This window comes from Phasianus colchicus, chromosome 1, assembly GCF_987193195.1.
Source record: "Phasianus colchicus chromosome 1, bPhaCol1.hap1.1, whole genome shotgun sequence".
In the NCBI taxonomy this organism is placed as follows: domain Eukaryota; kingdom Metazoa; phylum Chordata; class Aves; order Galliformes; family Phasianidae; genus Phasianus; species Phasianus colchicus.
The window spans coordinates 10,672,979-10,692,172 of NC_143436.1; the positions used below are offsets into that span (position 1 = coordinate 10,672,979).

The 19,194-nt window shown below is 36.2% G+C and overlaps 1 protein-coding gene across 4 annotated transcripts in view; it reads left to right on the forward strand.

The window, feature by feature from the left end:
* Positions 1 to 19,194, forward strand: part of PCLO (piccolo presynaptic cytomatrix protein) — a 331,372-nt gene that overhangs the window by 237,243 nt on the left and 74,935 nt on the right. For 3 of the 4 annotated variants that reach the window (XM_090135232.1, XM_090135235.1, XM_090135228.1), the window contains exons 11-13: positions 15,112 to 15,220; positions 15,852 to 15,919; positions 17,789 to 18,000. In XM_090135232.1, the coding sequence (XP_089991358.1) occupies positions 15,112 to 15,220; positions 15,852 to 15,919; positions 17,789 to 18,000 (389 nt within the window). Of the gene's footprint in view, positions 1 to 15,111; positions 15,221 to 15,851; positions 15,920 to 17,788; positions 18,001 to 19,194 lie in introns of those variants that run through there. The other variant, XM_090135236.1, reaches the window with a different exon arrangement.

The following is a 19,194-nucleotide window of genomic DNA, read 5'->3' on the forward strand; positions in this document are numbered from 1 at the left end:
TTTCAGGACTCCAGGCAATTGACAAAGAAGAAATACAGTTCACAATTATATTTCTATTGCCAATGAGCTATTGGAATTAACTGGGAAAAGTGATTAGACTATTTATTTCAAATTATGTTATGTATGTATATACATATATATACACCTATATATGTATATATACATATTCAAGACAATATTTATTATCATCTGTAAAAAAAATCAAATCGAATTAATATGGATCATTAATTTTAAAGAAAGTAATTATTAGCTTTGATGGAGATAAAGAAATTCCTTTGAAATGCTGATGAGTTTATAGCAATTCCTTGGGTACTTTATACCTAAGGAGAATTACTCAAACTCTTTCATCTTTAAAGCATACAGTATCATTTGTACTTTATTCTTCTTACCTTTGGTATGTTGGTAGGATTTATAGTTTCAGTTAACACTTTTTATTCTTGTTTGTGTATTTTTTACCTTATTTACATATTTACCTTATTTGTTACATATCTGATACACAATGTTTCACAATTGTTCAGTTTTTAAGATACAGGGTTTTTTGCTAAAATTTGCTCTGGAAGAAAGAAAATATGCAAGGCCACATCTATTTTTCCTTCTTTCATCTGGGAATGAATGTTTGGTGGTTTGATATAAAAAGGCACATGTAATTATTTTGCTTTGTTTGTCTGAAACAATTCCAACATATCAGACCTGAGAAAAAGAACTCCACTTGTGCAATAACTTTGATGAAACTTAGGCAGTCTTAAAAATGAAATGATCAAACTCATTTGTCTTTGTTGATCTGTAATTGAAACGTCAGTTTAACACTTACGTTTGTCCATTTAAAAATTAAGCCTGGTATTCCACTTGTTACATGCTTTTCAAGGCAAATAGGCTACTGCAATAGCTAGCAAGGCTAAGAGCAGATGCAGTGTTGAGAATTCAGTAACGGTTCTGCATCTCATTTTACGTCAGGGGGAAATTCTTTACGGAGAGAGTGGTGAGGTACTGGAACAGGCTGCCCAGGGAGGTTGTGGATGCCCCATCCCTGGAGGTGTTCAAAGCCAGATTGGATGGGGCCCTGGGCAGTCTGGTCTAGCATTAGGTGGAATGGTTGGTGGCCCTGCATGTGGCAGGGGGGTTGGAGATTCATGATCCTTGAGGTCCCTTCCAACCCTGGCAATTCTGTGATTCTGTGATTCTGTGATCTATGTATGGGTTTGATGAGAAATATGGACCAGAGGTTGTTGTAGAGCAATTGTATTGTTGGTAAGTTAAAACTGTCAAAATATCAAGACAGCTTTTTACTGCTGTTGCTTCAGGACACAGTTGCCTGTATCAGCAGAGGTGGAACAGCAGGGTGGGCATTTGCAGCCACTCCCTCGGCACCGCCCAGGCTGTGGGTGCATTCTTCCAGCTCCTGTCCTGCCCCTATCCAATCACAGATTTATCACCCAACTTCTAATCCTTGGACCCAAGAAATCTCAAATCAGCTCTTGTTGAGAGTGAGATCTTTAACATACATTGGTACTTGGGCAGAAAAGCTCTAAAGTGAGTTCACAAGGTATGTAAATGAGTTCTTAAACTACCAGCACTTTTGTTTGTTGCCAACCACAAGCAGGGTCTTCTCATTCTTAAAATAACAACTTCTCCTTTTCTTTCCGTACAAGACCACAGATAGGATAATATTCCTATATGTACAGATACCAGTAAGAACACGTGTTATCATAACCTTGTTTTTCTTCCTGTGTATACAGTCATTTCAGTGTGTTAATAATGATCATAAGAAACACACGAATATACAGAGAGTGGCTTATAAGAGATCATTTGTTTTGATGTAGACAGTGAAAAGAAATGGAAGCTGCTGCTAATCAATATGCATTTCAATGCTAGTACCAGTTTGCCATTATCTTAATGCATTTAAAATAAATATATAAATAAATACCTCAGTTCACTAAAGCTAGCAAGCAACAAATGCGATGTGATTGATTGTTCTGACTGTCTTATCCTTAGTTGCCTTCTAACAGGCCTGCCCACGTGGGATCCAGATATAGGGCTATGTCCGAGACCGAAGGAGAGCAGAAGCCTTACTCTGCACAGTTATCTCATGCTTACCCATTCCCAGTCACTGCCATATTCACCAGCTCTCACCTTTCCCTGCACTCTCAGCTGCTCATTAAAGTCAGGCAGGACATCACGTTATCTCTTTCTGTGCCACTGCTTGTGGGTCTCTACCTCAGGCATCCCTTGATTTCCCTGGAACTAGTCTCCATCCATCTCCTAGATCTCCACCGTCTTAACCACTTTCCAGATCTCTCCTCTGTTTGGTGTCTTTTCCTCATTCTGTCCTGGGACTCTTTTCCAAGGATTGTTCTTTATGAGAGTGCTTCTTTTCTGCATCCTCTGCTTTTTCTGGGCCAACTAGTCTCTGGTTTCCGTAATCAAAATAAGCCTAAATGCAGTAGCACAGTGCATGATTGGCCTGATACATAATTTCTTCTTATTAACTGGAGGACTCAGGAAGGGTCACTTCCCTTTTATCCAGGTGTTGGCAATATTTCAAAAGAGACCATATTGGTTGCAGTTAGCAAGCACCAGGCATCTGCTTGAGAGTTCAGAAGTTCCGTTTTAAACATTCACACATCCCTCACGTGCACCCAATTATCTGCTTCCTATTAACAATAACGATTGAAGCTATTTTTTCCTCTGATAATCCTAAGCACTTCTAGTTCTGTTAAAACAAATAAAAAAAGAAAAACGCATTTATCATAGAAGTTCCCTCCAAGAACCTGCAGTTGTATGGGATTTGCTGTTGAAATTATTTTTGCAGAGTTTCCATGGAGAAGAAATGTATCTAACAAAATGTATACCTTATGCCTCCTGGGAATAATGTAAATCCAGCATGTGAAACAGACTTTTTCAGCAATAGAAAGACCCACCAGTATGGAATAGTCAAATAGAAAAATTCTTGCATTACTTTTATTACTTTACTACTTTTCGGCAGTTTCTCTCCTATCCCTATCTGGTATAGAATTGATTAGTTCATCTTCACATTGTTTTTTGTTTTTACCTATATGGTTGTTCATATCAAGTTCTTTTTCTCATATCAAGCTTTCCATCGAGGCCTAAAAGCTTGTTGTAATAGAAAGAAAAATTTATTATATTATAAATATTATATATACTCATATATAGTACTCATATAATTTGATCAGATACTTAATTGCTAGATAATCACATCCCATCTTGAAAGTGCAGTATAACTTCAGTAATAGTGCATTCAAATTTCTTTTAGATATCCCTGCAGAGAACGGCATAATCATGGATCTAATCCTGCAACATTTATTCACAAGGCTATTTCTTTCTTCGTGCATGAATTTTGCACTTATTACAATGGTCCCTCTTTGTGAGAATAATGCTACTTCCTTAAGCAATTCCTGCAATGCCGGCAGATAAGTTGTGCAGATATGTGGGAAAAATAATTACCTTATGTGACAGGTGCAAGTATATTGGACATATGTAAGCACCAGAGGATTTGCTTTCTAAGGTATATAAAAGACTAATTAAAAAGGTAAAAACAAGAAGTGATTTCAGTTGTTTGTCGTGGACCAATCTCAATGATAGGACTATAGTGTGAGATGTATGGCAACTGTTAGTGAAGATCAATTCTCTTTCTCTGATTTTGTGTTGCAGATTTGCAAATTGCAGTGCTCTCTTAAGTATGACCATACACAAATCTCCATTCCTGCTTGACTAGATAAAGCAGTTCAATTGGAAGGGACCTACAAAGATCATTGATTCCAACTGCCTGATCTTTCTGACTGTGCTTATAAAAGCAGGAGTAGAAGCGTGCCATTTTTTTTCTGATTTATGGTTCCTAGTTCAGGCTGTGCTAAGACACTGAGTAATGCTTGAGCTCATAGAGAAGGCTGCTCTGAGAACTGGAAAAACTGCTCTGGGCAGCCTTAGCATGACATGAGAGAACCTAGTGTCTCTGTTAAATCAGCAGTGAAATTAGACTAAAATTGATGTCACTCACCAGATGTTCCTAAAAGTGCAGTTTGTATTTGATTTTATCATTGAGATTGAAAGAAAAGCAACATACCAAAAACAGAAATGATGAAGTTTTTCAACTTTACTGAAAATGCAACTTGTTGAAAACTTGTAGCTTCTACTACCTCTTATTTGTCTAACAGGTACGTAACCTGTATTTCTCAACACTGAAAAATCCTAACATTTTTTACTAAAATCATTTATTCATGTGAATGTTGATTATATATATAGGCATATAAATTCTCAGGAATTAATATCTGATCCTTAATACATCACAAATGCTATCTCCTACAATTGTCTTAATGTTAGTAAGATTCTTGATGCAAAAACATTACTAATGGTGCCTGGCAAATCTCAAAGTTACTACAACTTTCTATCACATAAGGAAAATGAGGCATAATGAGGCTAATTAGCTTGATCTTGATCACCTGGCTGGTTACAGAGGAAGCAAAAATACAACCCAATCTGTTAATCCCATATCTCTCATTTTCTTTTTCTCATTCTTGCTTAATGAAAACTTTCATGAAGTGGTGGAAAACATGAGAATCAAACAAAAAGAAGCCTCCTTTTCTTTGAAGAAAGAAACAGCAAAATCTACACCATTCCCATATTTTGGTATAGTTGTGCTCCTTCATTTATGCCTATGTCCATGTTAGCATAAAAACTGAAGCTGACTTTCCAATGAATTAAACTTTTCTTCCTGGAAAAAAAAAAAAAAAAAGTGATTAAATTGCTTTAGTTTCAAATTATATATTATATCAAATTAAAAATTTAAGATTGAAAGAACTTTTTGAAATTTAAACAAAGAGGAAAAAGATGAAATATTTCAATTTTATTTTCTAGCTACAAAATGCTACACGTTGTAAATGAGTCTTTAAATTGTTTCTGTTATTATGAATCTGCCTATCTGAAAATTCAATAAATTACTGAAAAAGTTAGCTTATCTTGAAATAGAACATGAGCATATTGATCACACGGTAATATCAAGAATTATGATTATGATGATTATGGCATTATGAAGAGTATTTCTTCCCAAAAAAATCTAGTACATATGCAATATGTAGATATAAGCGAAAGCTAAGAACTGCATAGCTTTGGCCAGCAGTTTGTATTCAGTTTCCTTAGTTTTCAGGTTACATGACTCTAAAAACTGAGATAAGAGCAAGTTCTATTTTATATTTGAATAATCACATTGTGTCAAAAATATAAAATTACCCACAGGGTATAGGAGATGATTATTTGACAGAGTGACTTCTATTAGAACACATCAAGTAAAGATCTCATTCTATCCTTTATGACAGAGTGGTATTTTAAGGTCTTCAGTGATTCTCATTAAGAAAGCTCGACTTTTTACTCAGAGTGGTATTTGCTCACTGTGAGTCACAAAAAACTTTCTGTTCTTGTTTGTGTATGACCTTAAGTGTCATTGCTATCCAATGCATTAGGAATGACCTTTGCACATTCCTAGCACTATTTGAGTGTTTAAATGATGGTAATAATTCAATTAGTGTCTGGATTGGACTTTAGTTCCTTCGTGGTAACATGGTAGCATACCAGCCATTACTGCATCAAGCAAGAATGCAGATCTGTGTGAAGAGTCTTTGCCTTCAGGGATCCCCAACAAAAGCAGCATGTTGGGGATCCTCCGTTGGAAGTAACTTGCAGGCTTGGCACTGGAATTTGCATTCACTCAGTCCTGCTTTCAGATCAGTGTTCTTTCTGATGCTTTCTAACTAAACCTATCATTTCATACCCATATTATACTAAGCAGCAGGCTGTGTGCATCCAGGTGATTTATCCAAGAGATGCTAGCTACTTAGTCTTCAGCTTCAAGGTTCTTATGCCTTTTGCACACTTGTAGTAGTTCACAGATATTATGATAATTTATTTCTCTTTGACCAACAACTTTCATCCCCCCTCCATACCTTTGAGTCTTTGAACAACTTTGCTGGATTATTCACTGTCCTTTTTTTTTTTTTTTTTTTTGAACTTGAGATCTTATGGTTTCAGACCTGTCTTTTTGTTTCTTTCTCTTTGTGGCTTCAGACTGCACTTGGTTTTAATCTGTCCTTTGCTATAGCAAGTTGTACCTTGCCCATTTTAGGTTGATTTCTTTATCCCAAGCAAGGTTCTGAGAAGCTACAGGAAAATGTGTTGGGATCTTGATGGCAAACAAATGTGTCACGAACCTCCTTTTCCTTTCTCCACCATTCATTCTGGGAGTCCTTCATGTATAAATTCCCATATTTCTAATTCTTAAGGTATCTATTGCATAGCTATGCATTATGAGACTTTAATCTGGATTCAGTATCACTGTCAACTCAGTTTTTCTAGACAATTCAGTGGCAGTTGAGGTGCTGCAAAGTACTATTTATCTTCTTTGATGCAGCAAAGACAGCCGGCCTGAGTCCAGTCTGTCCTGTGTTCTTTCCTTATTGGGAGATATTTTGGTTGAAAAAAGAGATACAACGGATAAAAAACTGCGGACAAGACAGAGAATCATATATAAATATTCCAGTGGCATACGTATAGGTAGGTGCTACTGGGACAGGAGTCTGGATCAGTCTTGGATCCATGTTGCTAAATTTGCTAAAGGGAAGATCAGACTGTATCTTAGCAGCAGCCAAAGGGCCTCCCCCTGCATGATATGTAAGTTCACTCCTCTTCTGTAGAAGATGGAGCGTTATAGCTTGTAATTATTTATTTGAAAGCACAAAAGAAATTTTAAAACCAATAAGTTATGTTGGCTTTCTTTTAACATAAACCGTTGTCTGTGGCTTCTAATTGTTCTGACAATAGGACAGTGTTTTATATATATATATTTTACTTGTTTGTTGTAGTAATTTATATCCTAAGGAGACTAGAAAATGAAGAGTGACTTTTCAGACATACACTGTAACTTCTGCAACTAGTATGCTTACATCTCATCACATTTCCCTCTTGCCTCTTCAAAAGAAAACTTCAGAATCAAATTTCACTGGAGAAAATTCTGTTCTCAGTTGCAATCTAGAGAAGTTGAACTATGAGAACTACATTTTTTGTAAATGAGAATAATTTTGTCCTCAAGACATAAAAGGGAAAGAACAAAACGAATAAACAAAAAGAGTTCTGAATACACCAATCTGCACAGAATGCAGATAAGGATATACTAGCTAAAATTCATAAATTTCATATGTAAAAATAATGTTATACTGGTATGGAAAAATCACTTAAAAAAATGTATTTACTATTCACAGAGGAGGCTGTAAAGAGAAAATCCCGCAGTATCATTTTTTGTACTGATATCCAGGTGACGTTGGATTAAACACATTTTAGATTCTACTGTATGTATTCTATTACATTATTATTCTGAAAAAAAAAAAAAAAAGTCATAATATAGTGCTTTTAAAAGAAGATTTTGCTTTGTGAACACAATCTGATAATGAAATGTTTAAGATTTTAAGTTAAAGTCCCCTACAGGAAGCTCATCTCTCTGGCAAAGTTGTTATAATTTTCACATAAGACATTATTGCAGGTGAAGTATATACAATTTTTTCTGTGAACAATATGTTTTGAAAAACATTTTTTTCTTCTGAAACAAAGACTGGTAATTACAGTGCGCCACACCATTTTATTGAGCATCATGTATGTGATCATCTATTTGTAACTTTACTCTAGTATGTTAAGTTTGAAGGTAAGCAGTGGTGAAAGTGCTCTTGATTTATCATCTATATTTATTATCATAGTTATTTTCATAAGCAGTAACTCTAATCTTCATTTAACTTCCTAAAATCTTCAATTCAGGTTGTACAAATGCATCCACATCATCACTTTCTGCATTAGCATAGTTCAGACTGGCTGGTGATCTGCAATAATGTGTGCTAATGATATATAAGTATGAAAGCAGCCTCTGAATCAGAGAGGTTCTTAGTATTCAGTTAATAACTTTAGCTGTACTGATTTGTGGTGTTTTGTTTAGCTGCCTGTAGATGCTAAGCAGACTCCCAAATGCACAGTTGATTTGCTCTGACTGTACTTTTATCAGAGCTATTTGATATTAGTAGAATAGAAGCTATGAGGCATAGGTAGGTCCATTACTATCATCTCAATTTGATGAAAAGTGCATCCATTCTTAACAATTTCAACTGTTTTCTATATAATAATTATTTTAATAATTGAAATTATTCAGCATTGATATGAATGACAAATGGAAGAAGCTAAAGTGTCTACAAAAAAATAATTTGGTGTGACTCATGCCTAGCAGCACAGGGAAATACATTAACACATTGACTTTCATCAACCTATTTTTAAACATCAGAAGGGCTTAGAAATAAAAGAAAACTAACTGGACAAAACAGATCATGAAGCAATTTAGTGTTGAATGTCAGACTGTGGTTGGTACTGTTTTTCCTTGTTCTCAGTGCACATTTAACTTTTAAAGAACTTTCTGGCATTTCAAAGTAATGTCTCTGAATTTTAATTCTTCTGTGAAATAAATAGACACTAACATTCACATTTTATGTTATGATATGTTTTATATTATGACAGAAACAGCTAGCCTAAGAGGGCCCAATTTTCTTTCCCACTGTGCGAATTAAACAGACCAATGATAAATAGCAGAAATCAAACTGATGTATTTGTTCTGCATAAGAATGCAGACTATGCAAACTATAAAGAAGCAGAAAATAAATCCCAGCAATCTATGTGTGTAACTATAGTGTAACCAAGACTAGAGGATCTACTCTAATGTCTAGACCTTAAATTACAGTAGGAGAGCAATTCTGAGTCTTATACAAAAGTTAGCTTTTGCACAATATTTATAATATTGGGCTTTTATATTCAGAAGAATTTTCAGGAGAGTTTACAGTCAGTTGAGGGAAGCTGTCATTTCTGCACACATTCTGAACTTTGTGTCACTCATAGCTTACTCAAGTACAGAGGAAAACTTGGTCTAAAGCTGTTTTACAGCCAGTATCTAATCTTATTTTTTGAAAGGACACTTGAATCAGTGCTTTGCATTAGTGCAAATCAGGAGTAATGCTAATGGAGTTCATAGAACTAGTGCAGGCTGAAAGAAGGCCAGCATGTAGGTCCACAGAAGAAAGTATTAGCAGCCCCAGTCCTTGAACAACATCTCCATAGGAATAGTCCTCAAGGGTTGTTCCATGCCACAGAATCACAGAATCATAGAACGTCTTGGATTGGAAGGGACCTCAAGGATCAGCAAGTTCCAACCCTCCTGCCGCAGGCAGGGTTCCGAACCCATCAGCCCTAGCCTTGAACACTCCCAGGGACGAGGCATCTACAACATCTCTGGGCAACTTGTTCCAGCACCTTACCACTCGCTCAGAAAAAACTTCCCCCTGACATCTAATCTAAATCTTTCCTTCTTTATTTTAATGTGGAAGGCCATAAAACTGTGGAGAGTTGGCTGGGGACAGCCACTGCTCGAGAGCTGCAGAGCTTTGGTTGGCATGGGGGAGACCTTGTGGTCCAGGTGGGCTGTCATATTGTTGCTGTGCATGTGACGAGTAATTGCATTGCTTCTATATATATATATAAAATGCAATGATAACCATATTGTTAACTTTTCCATTTTCCTCTGCATCTTAATATATAGTTTTTAGCACAACTTCTATTTTGTTTCCAATTCTCTCCTTCATCCCACACAGGCGGTGTGAACAAACAGCCATGGTGTTGAGCTGCTGCCAGGTTAACCCACAACATACACATTAAAAACATCTCCTCATGAAATGTTTCTAGGTTAATGTGTTTGTCAGTTCACAACATGAAGATCCTTTTTAGACCCCAAGTTATTTTATTTCCAAAGTGACTGCACACGAAAGGTGACAGAAAAATGATGTCATCTGATCTTTAAGAAAGAAACAATTCTGTTGTCAAAAGTTCTGTATCAGCATGGCAGAGCAAATCAAGTAGTAGGGAATACTATGAAAAGACCATAGTTCTTACTATTTAATTTAAATCTACATCTTGGATATCTTTTCTTTATCATAAGTAAAAGAGGCCTTGCTGCAATTATCTCTTTATTTTGGAATGAAGAATCTATCTAAAGGAACTACATCAAAGCACCAATGCCAAGAAGAATAATTGTTTTTGTTTAAGTTTCTCCTAAATACTGTGATCCATGATCAGGAGTCAATTATATATAACTTCTAGAATTGAATGTAAACCAAGCTGTGAGATCTAGACACAACACACAGTTTTCAATAATGGTACTAATTTCTGATTGTTTAATATTGTAGATTTTTTCATTGTCACTTAATATTTCCCCTCTTCATGAAAAAGAGCTTGAGTAGGCACCCACACATATACAGGAACTCAAAGAAATGATGAACTACTCATTATTCCTTAATTAGAACAAATCACTTAATTCATGGACCTGCACTCTAATCTGTTCAAGAAGATCATAGTACAGATTTGGAATAACACACCTGGAATTGGCCATTTCTTCTTTTTTTGATACCTAAGGGTACAGTAAATATGGAGAAAGCATTTGTACAGTCCATAAAGCAAAATTTAACTATTTTACACAGAATATCAAACTATTTGAGACCAAAAGGCACACCTTGTTTCAAAGCACCCTGCTCCAAACATGGTCAGTGAAAGCAAGTTGCTCAGGGCTGAGTCCAGCAGGGGTTTGAACAGCTCTAAGGGTGGAGATTCCACATCTCTTGGAAAATTGTAAATTTCAATTACTTACATAATCAAACTTTTAAGATTAAGAAGTGTATGTTTTTACACTGACAGATAAACATCAGTAATGAGCTGCATTTTGCATGTCTCCATTTAGCAGCTGTAAAACACTGCACAAGACTCGACAGCAAGCAAAACCAACATAAGTCTGTTATGCAAGCATTGTTTCTGACATCTGCTCCACATATGATGATTACAAATCTAAGTAGCCAGCAATTAGCTCAGATGTTTAGCAGAGGCGATAAAAATTATCAGAAGATTCCCATTTTCAAGCACATGACCAGTTCAGTAACTTTCTGAGCACCAGTTCCTCAGAGTTGGAGACAGGTTTATTCAGGCTATTTTGAGTTTATCTATTGCGTTGTAAGCTCAAGTCTGGTGCTACGTTTGATCTAGTACTCATCTTTTTCACTATTCTTAAAACAGTCTACCAAGATTTTTTCTCTTCCCCAAAGTTTCAGATGTTTCCAGGATTAGCAAAGCATGCTGAATGCTCCACAGGGACTACAGATAATTATTTCAAGCACCTTCCTTCCCAGGCTGATCGAAGATGCTTCTGAATAGTTCATGCCTCCCCGCTGTTACAGATTTCAAATTTCACCAATACTTAGCTTCCGTTTTACAAGCTGTCAAATAACTAGTGAAACTGTCAGAAAAAGGAAATCTGTTCTGTGGAGTTTTCAGTTTTTATTGTTATAAGTTAACAAGTAATTGGGCTATACATGGCTGTGTAAAAATTTTAAAAGTTAAAACTTTACCAGTTGCTAAAACTGCCTGAAAAACTTGAACAGCGTAAAGCAATTACATTATTGTAAAGTATGGTAGTATAATGCAATGTATCAGAATTCTAGATTCTCCTTCCTGTGAGGGTTTTGATGAAATATAGGTCCCTTCCTTACTTCCACAGTACAAGCACTGACTGACCTTCCCTTGGGGAGAAAGCTTGTAACTTAGCCACAGAGAGTAGCAACTAGAATGAGTGCAGGGTGTGTTGAGATATTTACAGGGTACTAAAAATATAGTCATATGGCTACACTTCCTTTTTCTCCTTATTTCTTTGCTGAGAGGGTGGTCAAATACTGCAACAGGCTTCCTTGTGAGGTGTTCAGTGTCAGTGTTCAAGAGATATTTGGACAATGCCCTCATTAATATGCTTTAATTTTTATTTCACCTTTAAGAGGTCAGGCAATTAGACTAGATGATCTTTGAAAGTCCCAACTGAACAACTCTATTCAAATCTGTGTCAGAGCAGAGATGTGTTAAGATTTTGATCTTGTTCCAACTGTGGCCTGTAACAGATGCACTTGAAAGAATTTATGAACACAACAGGCATATAAATGGTTTGTTTGCCACTTTCAGTTCAGTATGACTGTAATTACTTTTTCAAGGGGTTGGATCATATTAATCCAGCTAAACATGGCTGTCTCCATGGAATTTATGTGTGCATGAGTTCCCCTCTCTGCTATAACTACTTTGTAATCAGTGGAAAATAATAAATGTGTTCTGATTCCGGATTCAAAGTCTAAACACAAAGTAGATGCCAACAGGATTGAGTAAATAGTATGTCAACATGTGTAGTGGAACAGGGCAGAATTCTTTGTGTAAAAGGCTGATCTGTGGGTGTTGATATTGCTAAAAGTAAGTAGTAGTTCATTGTCAATGCAGGATGTAGCTGTTGCAATTATAAAAGAAAAAATGATGTAATAAAATAAGAATTTGATTATTAGGACAATTACTATCAGTCAGTAGAGTTGCCATGGAGCAATGTACATTTTCTTATTTCCCTGTTTGTTTTTTTCTCCTAAGCATAGGTGATTTGAGCATACAAAGTTTCAGGAATGTGAACAGTGACTACCGAAGACCAATTACAGAATGTGATTGGTCTTTAGGTGAAAACTTTATTATTACCAGTCTCCACTGACTATTAAATACTCTTTTTTTTTCCTTTTTCTGTTATTAGATTCACATCATCCTTAAAAGTTTTCTTTGCAGTGTTACTTCTACCTGCAAAAGGTACTTAGCAATTGCTCCTTAAGAATAAAGAAATCAGCCTTTTGCCTACAAACATTTTTCCTAGGGCTCAGGGCTCCCAGTCAGAACAATTAAATCATGTTTCAATTGCTTTGATTTTAACATTGGTGAATCCTCGAGGCAACCAGTAAAAGCAATTTATGCCTATACTGGCAGTGTTAAATGGATCTCTGTGTGAGCCGAGGCTGTTGAAATTCAATTTCCTTTCTGTTTGCTTCATTGTTCATATGTGCTTAGCCTTACTGACCAAGTGTGTCACTGTGGTGCCACTGCACTCCACAGTGAAACTCTCACCAGTGAAAATGAGAGATTTCCTAGTCCCAGCACTACTGCAGTGCTCTCCTAGGGTCCTCCTGCTGGTCTGTAAAATTAAAGCAACTTGTTGATGGTAGCTTTAAGGACACAGATTTTATTCAGAAGCCATGAAAACAGAATGAGTAAAACCTAAAATAGTGGCTGAATGCATTTTGTCAGCAAATTTATTTTGGCAAATAAATGTTACTCACTTTCTCAAAATTCTAAAACAAGTTTCTTTCTTTCTCATGGCCAGCAACACATGGAAGAGGTAGTTTGCTTTATTTGAGAAGTTCATACTGTTGTACTCAACATCCAATGCTACACACATAAAATAAATAAATAAATAAATAAAGTAACTTCAGATCTTTTCTTTCTTGAAGTCTAAAGACAGACCATGATATTACATTTGTATAGCAGAAAACTGAGGAAACTGCATTTATTCATAAATGCTGTTGCTTCATTCCAGAGGAACAGATCTTAATACCAGATCTGGTGTAACAAGAAAATGCAAGATCATGGTTTTGAATGATGGCTGGTAAATGAAAGGGGATAAATATTAAAAAAGGCAAATCTATTTTTGCAGTAAGCAGCCTTCCAAATATTACTTTTTAGTCATTCAGCAGTTTGTATTTCCGTAAACTGACTGCTGAGAACAAGATGCTAATTTCCTAGTGAGAAAAATTAGAAGCAGCTCTGGTATTTCAAATTCTAAATCACGGAATCCTACATGAAAAGCTATAAGATGATGTTATAGTTTTTATTTCTCATGTTCCTTGCCCAAAAATTTCATCTGCTTTATTCCGTAAAAAAATCTCATTATTTTAACAATAGGATTTCTTATGAGTTTATTTCCACATTTCACTTCATTACTTTTCCTATTTATTATATGCAACAGCACAGGATTTTGAAATAAAAATATAATCCAGCTGAAGACTTGATTTTATCTGTGTAAGTGATAGCAAACTAAGTGTGGTTTTCCTTGCTGTGTGGATGATGTGGTTTTTAACATATTGCTTTTAATGGAATATTAAGAATTCAATATCTTGTCCCATTAAGCATTTTTTACCTCTGGAGCCTGAGGGTTGGATTTTTATGTGCATTATGAGAAGTTAGTCCTTTTGGAATCATCCTTATGACTAACTATTCAAAATACAATTGCAGCTCTCAAAACCTGAGTCTTTAACCAGATACTAACCTGTGGTTTGTTGTTTGTAAGCATTTTACAGTGACCAAAAGATCTCTCATCGGAACACATATCATGATTTATAGAGTGGCTGACTCTTCAAATACTGTTAAACTTCCCTATAGTGCTTGCTTGCTCCATACCAAGTCTCCTGGCTCAGACATGGAACACTTAAAAGACAAAAAAGTATTCAGCTATTTCAGCTTATCTTTTTAGCTCTTTTCCTATCTTCCAGAACTAGCTGTAGTCAGCTGTTTTGACCCTTTCTTCATAAGAATTTATATGGAAGTAAAACGTAAATCTGCATATTTGCAGACTGGTGTATGAAATTTGGATTGATGTTTTCATTGAAAATCAGTAACCTCACTAAGCCTCATGTAATTGTACTTTTTTTAAGGGACAAACAAGAGAAAATTAATTTGAATTACCAAATCAGATTTACAAATTCAGTCCCTTTTTGAGGCTCAGATTCTCTACAGCTATTTCCCATTAGTTAATGAGCTATCTATCAAGACCATGACTGGCCAGGAAATATCTCATCTAAAATGGTATGGCTTCTTGCCATGTTGATAGGGTTGCATAATTTTGATATTGCAAATTTTTTTTCAATATCATGCAACCTAGACTGCAAAGAGTGCATGTATAATTTAAATTAGAAGGGAATTCATCTTCTGACATACATAAACAGGTAAGTCATAGCTGACGGGACAGTAATATTCAACAATCTCATCTGTGTGAAGTGAAAAGGCTTTGCTGATGTGTTGTGTCCCTTAAACAACTATCACTCAATGTCACATAAAATCTTCTTGTCTAAGCAATCTTTGTGATGCCTTAGTGAAAATCTGAGCACTTTACCTCATGCTGTTTTGCCATCTTAGGAATGCAGGTTCTGGAATGGAATGGCATCCCCCTGACTGGAAAAACCTACGAAGAAGTGCAGAATATTATTATTCAACAGTGTGGGGAAGCAGAAATATGTGTAAGACTGTGAGTTTTTCCCCATCTTTCTGTTTCCATTTTTTGCTTTGGCTTTTCATGGCTTTTTTTTTTTTTTTTTTTTTTTTTTAATTTACAGTTGTTAAGGTGGAACCTTTGTTAGCATGAAGCATCAGTGTAATAACACAAGAATTCATTGTGAGTGTGGGCTTGTTCTTTGTTCTGTTAAGTCAGAATGGATGATAAGTTGATGTGGTAATTTACAAACAAGGATATCCCCACTTTCAGGCCACAGTCTCCTCTCACTGATACTCATACAGTCCACTGAATTTACTGTCCATTAGAAAAAAAAAAAAAAGAAAAAGAAAAAAAAAAGAAAAAAAAAAAGGTAATTTAGCAATTTAGCAATAACATGATTTTCGCTGAAATGTGCAATTTAGATGAAAGTCATTTAAGCATCATAAGAAATGTATAAAGTTGTTTTCAATCCATTAAAGATTTCACCTTAAAAGAACCTTTTCTTAGCTCCTTAACAGCACTGCAAATTTGTATCAGCAAAGAAGGGGCCATTCTTGGGAGCTGCTTTCTGTCATGTACCACTATTCATTTATCTACTTAATACAATAAGGAGGGTGCCAGGAAAGAGTTTCTTTTGTCTCAGGCTTCTCATTGCTTTCTTCAGGGACCTGAACATGCTCTCAGATTCCGAGAATCCCCAGCACCTGGAACTACATGAGCCAGTAAAGGCAGGTAAGCGATAAGATGTTGCTTCAAAATTTGAGCATTGGATAGCAGTTGAAATCTGTGTTTAATGTAAACTAAGATATTAGCATTGTAAGTACATGTGTTGCATCCAAAATCTTGCCTAGGGCAGAAAGAGGACAGACCACACCTTGTATACAAAGCCAAGCATTTTTTGAGTAATTGAAAGTTACAATAGTATATGCAGCAAATGACTGTTATTTCAGATCAGTTCTGAATATTTTAGCAGTTTAACCAAAACTAAGTAAACCACCTTTATTAATGACTCAGTTCAATCCATACTGACATAGTCTACACTATCTAATTACCACAAAGGAAACCTGAGTATCAAAACTATAGCTAACATTTGTTACAGAGGGAAGACAACCTGCTAGTTACCCTTTTCTCTGTGTCGTGATGGTCCCTTTTCTGCTGCTTCTCTGGTCCCTGCAGCAGTGCTTTGTCTTCAGAGGCATTACAGTGTACAAAGGAATCTGCTGAAAGGAGTCTGAGTCCTCCTTGCCAGGAGATGGATGATGTTGCTGATTCCTTTCTCTTCCTTTCATGATCTGTTCAGGGCTTTTTAATGTTTTTCTAGCATGTTTTGTGCTCTGCCTTTCCATTGCTGCCCAGCAGCTCTGCATCACATATGACTTGCCTGGATATTGTACACTTTATATGTACTAGAAACTTGTTCTTTGCTTCTTTCATCATTCCCCAAATTGATTTTGCCCAGCTCCCAAGTTTGCATTAGTGTCAGTACCAGTGAGTTGCTGGTAGCCCTAGGGCCTCAGCTGTCATCCTGTGCCCAAAGCTGGCTGCACTCACCCCAGGCCTGTACTCCTGTAAGTAGAGAAATAATTCTTTCTACACAGAGTAATTACTGTTGCCCCGTTGCATTTCAAAGTTATTAATAATAGGCCTCACAGCATACAGTAATGCAAGATGAAGTGTAACTAAAAGGAATTAAAGTCATAGCCACCTGGTCATTAGACAATTACTGATGCGTCCAGACATGCTAAAACAAGGTGCTTAGCAAACTGGACTGTTCCAAAGTAGATATAACAAGCCCTCAAGCCTGCATTACCTTGATACAAAAAAACACAGAAACAGATAGTTTATGTTGCCTAAACTTTAGCTGAACAAGATCAGAGATGATAGTAAAGGCCTTAAGCCTTTCGTGCTTTTGAGAATCTAGAAATCAGTCCATGCCTTTTATCATTTTAACTGCTTTAAGTGCTTTAAAGCACAGATGGAACTTACACAGCTTCATTTTCAGAGTAAATTCTGCCCTCTCTGCCAGTGGTGGGAGAAGGCAATTACTCTCCTTCCACAGACATTTCATGTAGGCTTTTGTCATAAGAAAAGATTGGCTTTTCTTCTTCAGTTGGTTTCATTTTGTTCTGCTTTGATTAATTTGCAATCCTGAAGTTTTAAGATGCTTTTCTCTTTAATTGTTGTATAACTGATCTCAGGAGCAGAATTCACTGAATGTCCAATTGATTAAAAAAAAAAAAAAAAAAAAAAGTTGTGGGTAAAGCTTGTTGCAGCAAAGTTCAGATGCATAGTGAAATTGGTAAAGGTTTCAACAGTGAGGCCAGACTTTAGCAGTGTAATTTGCTCCAGTATGATCCAGAGTGATCATACTTTTCCTCAGCTAGACAGTAAGTTTCTCAGTTAGCTTACAAGATAGGTAGCACTGCTTGACAGTCTTGAGTAGAAGGATCAGAATTTGTATGTCAGTGTTTTAAAGAGGTGCCTCTTTTATATAAATTGCCTTTTGCATCCTCAAAGCGTACAAGCAGTCATTGTGCCATAGCAAGATAGATTTGAATATGCTAACAATTATGGACACAAAGCTTTCTTATTTTGATACAGTAGATAAAGCGAAGTCCCCAGGGGTCGATCCCAAGCAGCTGGCTGCAGAGCTCCAAAAGGTTTCCCTACAGCAGGCACCTCTGATTGCCTCCTCAGGAGTAGAAAAGTCATCGCATGTCCATTCCGGAACTACTTCTGCCACTTCCAGCGCTGTTCCCAGCCCCGGCCAACCTGGTTCTCCCTCAGTCAGCAAAAAGCGACATAGCAGCAAGGTGAGAAACTTGCCAGTCATGCATCAGTAATAACATTTTGATAACAGAAAGGCCTATTTATCTTACAGCAAGAGGACACAGTGCATATTGATGAATCCATTTGCAATGGCAGTTGACCTTTAAGGTACAGAATCTAGAGACAAAAAAGGGAAATTAAGTGATTTATCCATGGTTGTTCGAGACCAGTCGCTTAATGAAAATAGTTTCTTCAAATGTAATGTTATGATTTTAAAACCAAAAAATTATTCTTTTTGTTCTCTGTTGCTGTTTCTTCTTAACTGCCTCCTATGGTATTACTAAGACCACACTTTCCACTGAGTACTAAGTTATGGTCGAAATTTCACAAGTTATGAATAACCATGGCAATAGTAAGCATTTCTCTGAAAACCACAGAAAGTGAAAAATGAATTCACTGCCAACACATATTTTGTCACTAGCTAATTCCTGTGAACTTATTAAACATAATTTCACATTTTCTTTGCCACACCAGCTGGGCTTTTATCTCCTTGTGCACCCTCCTGCATACCTGGAGAGGGCAGGGTGGGTATCCAGTAGCCTTTTTTCACAGTCAAAATGAGAAACTAGATCATAAAGTCATCTATCATGTTTTCTTTTTTTGTTGTTTTTTGTCAAACAGTCAACACCTGAAGTAAAAATCAATCCTATGAAGATTGCTTTTGCTTAAGCAATTTGAAACATAGCTAAAGCAGACTCCTCTTCTGCATACTCAGCTTCTCACTGTCTTACTGTTTGAAACCAAGCTTCGCAATGCAAAACACACTTTCTAGATATGTAATTCTCTGTACTTTTATTCTTTCTCATGACTGTCAAGATTTTACAAGAACCCCATCCCTCGGGGGATTTTATTGAATTATTGCTATGTTTGTATTTTGTGTTGCTGAAGCTGAAACTTTGATTTGAACTACAAATGTTTTAGGTGCCATACAAATGAAAAATAGCAACTGAGGCTGTCTTATTTCAGACAGCTCACATTACTATCATGTGAGGGAAAAACAGAAATATCTTTCATCCAGCAATATAACAAAATGTGTAAATATATTTATTGATTAGTTTGCATCAGATGGTAATTTTGGCTGCTTAGAATTTCCATAGACTTTTTATGAATATGATTCTTGTCTATAATGTACATGTCAAGATTTGGTGCACAAAACTTCAGGGATCTGGCAAAATTAC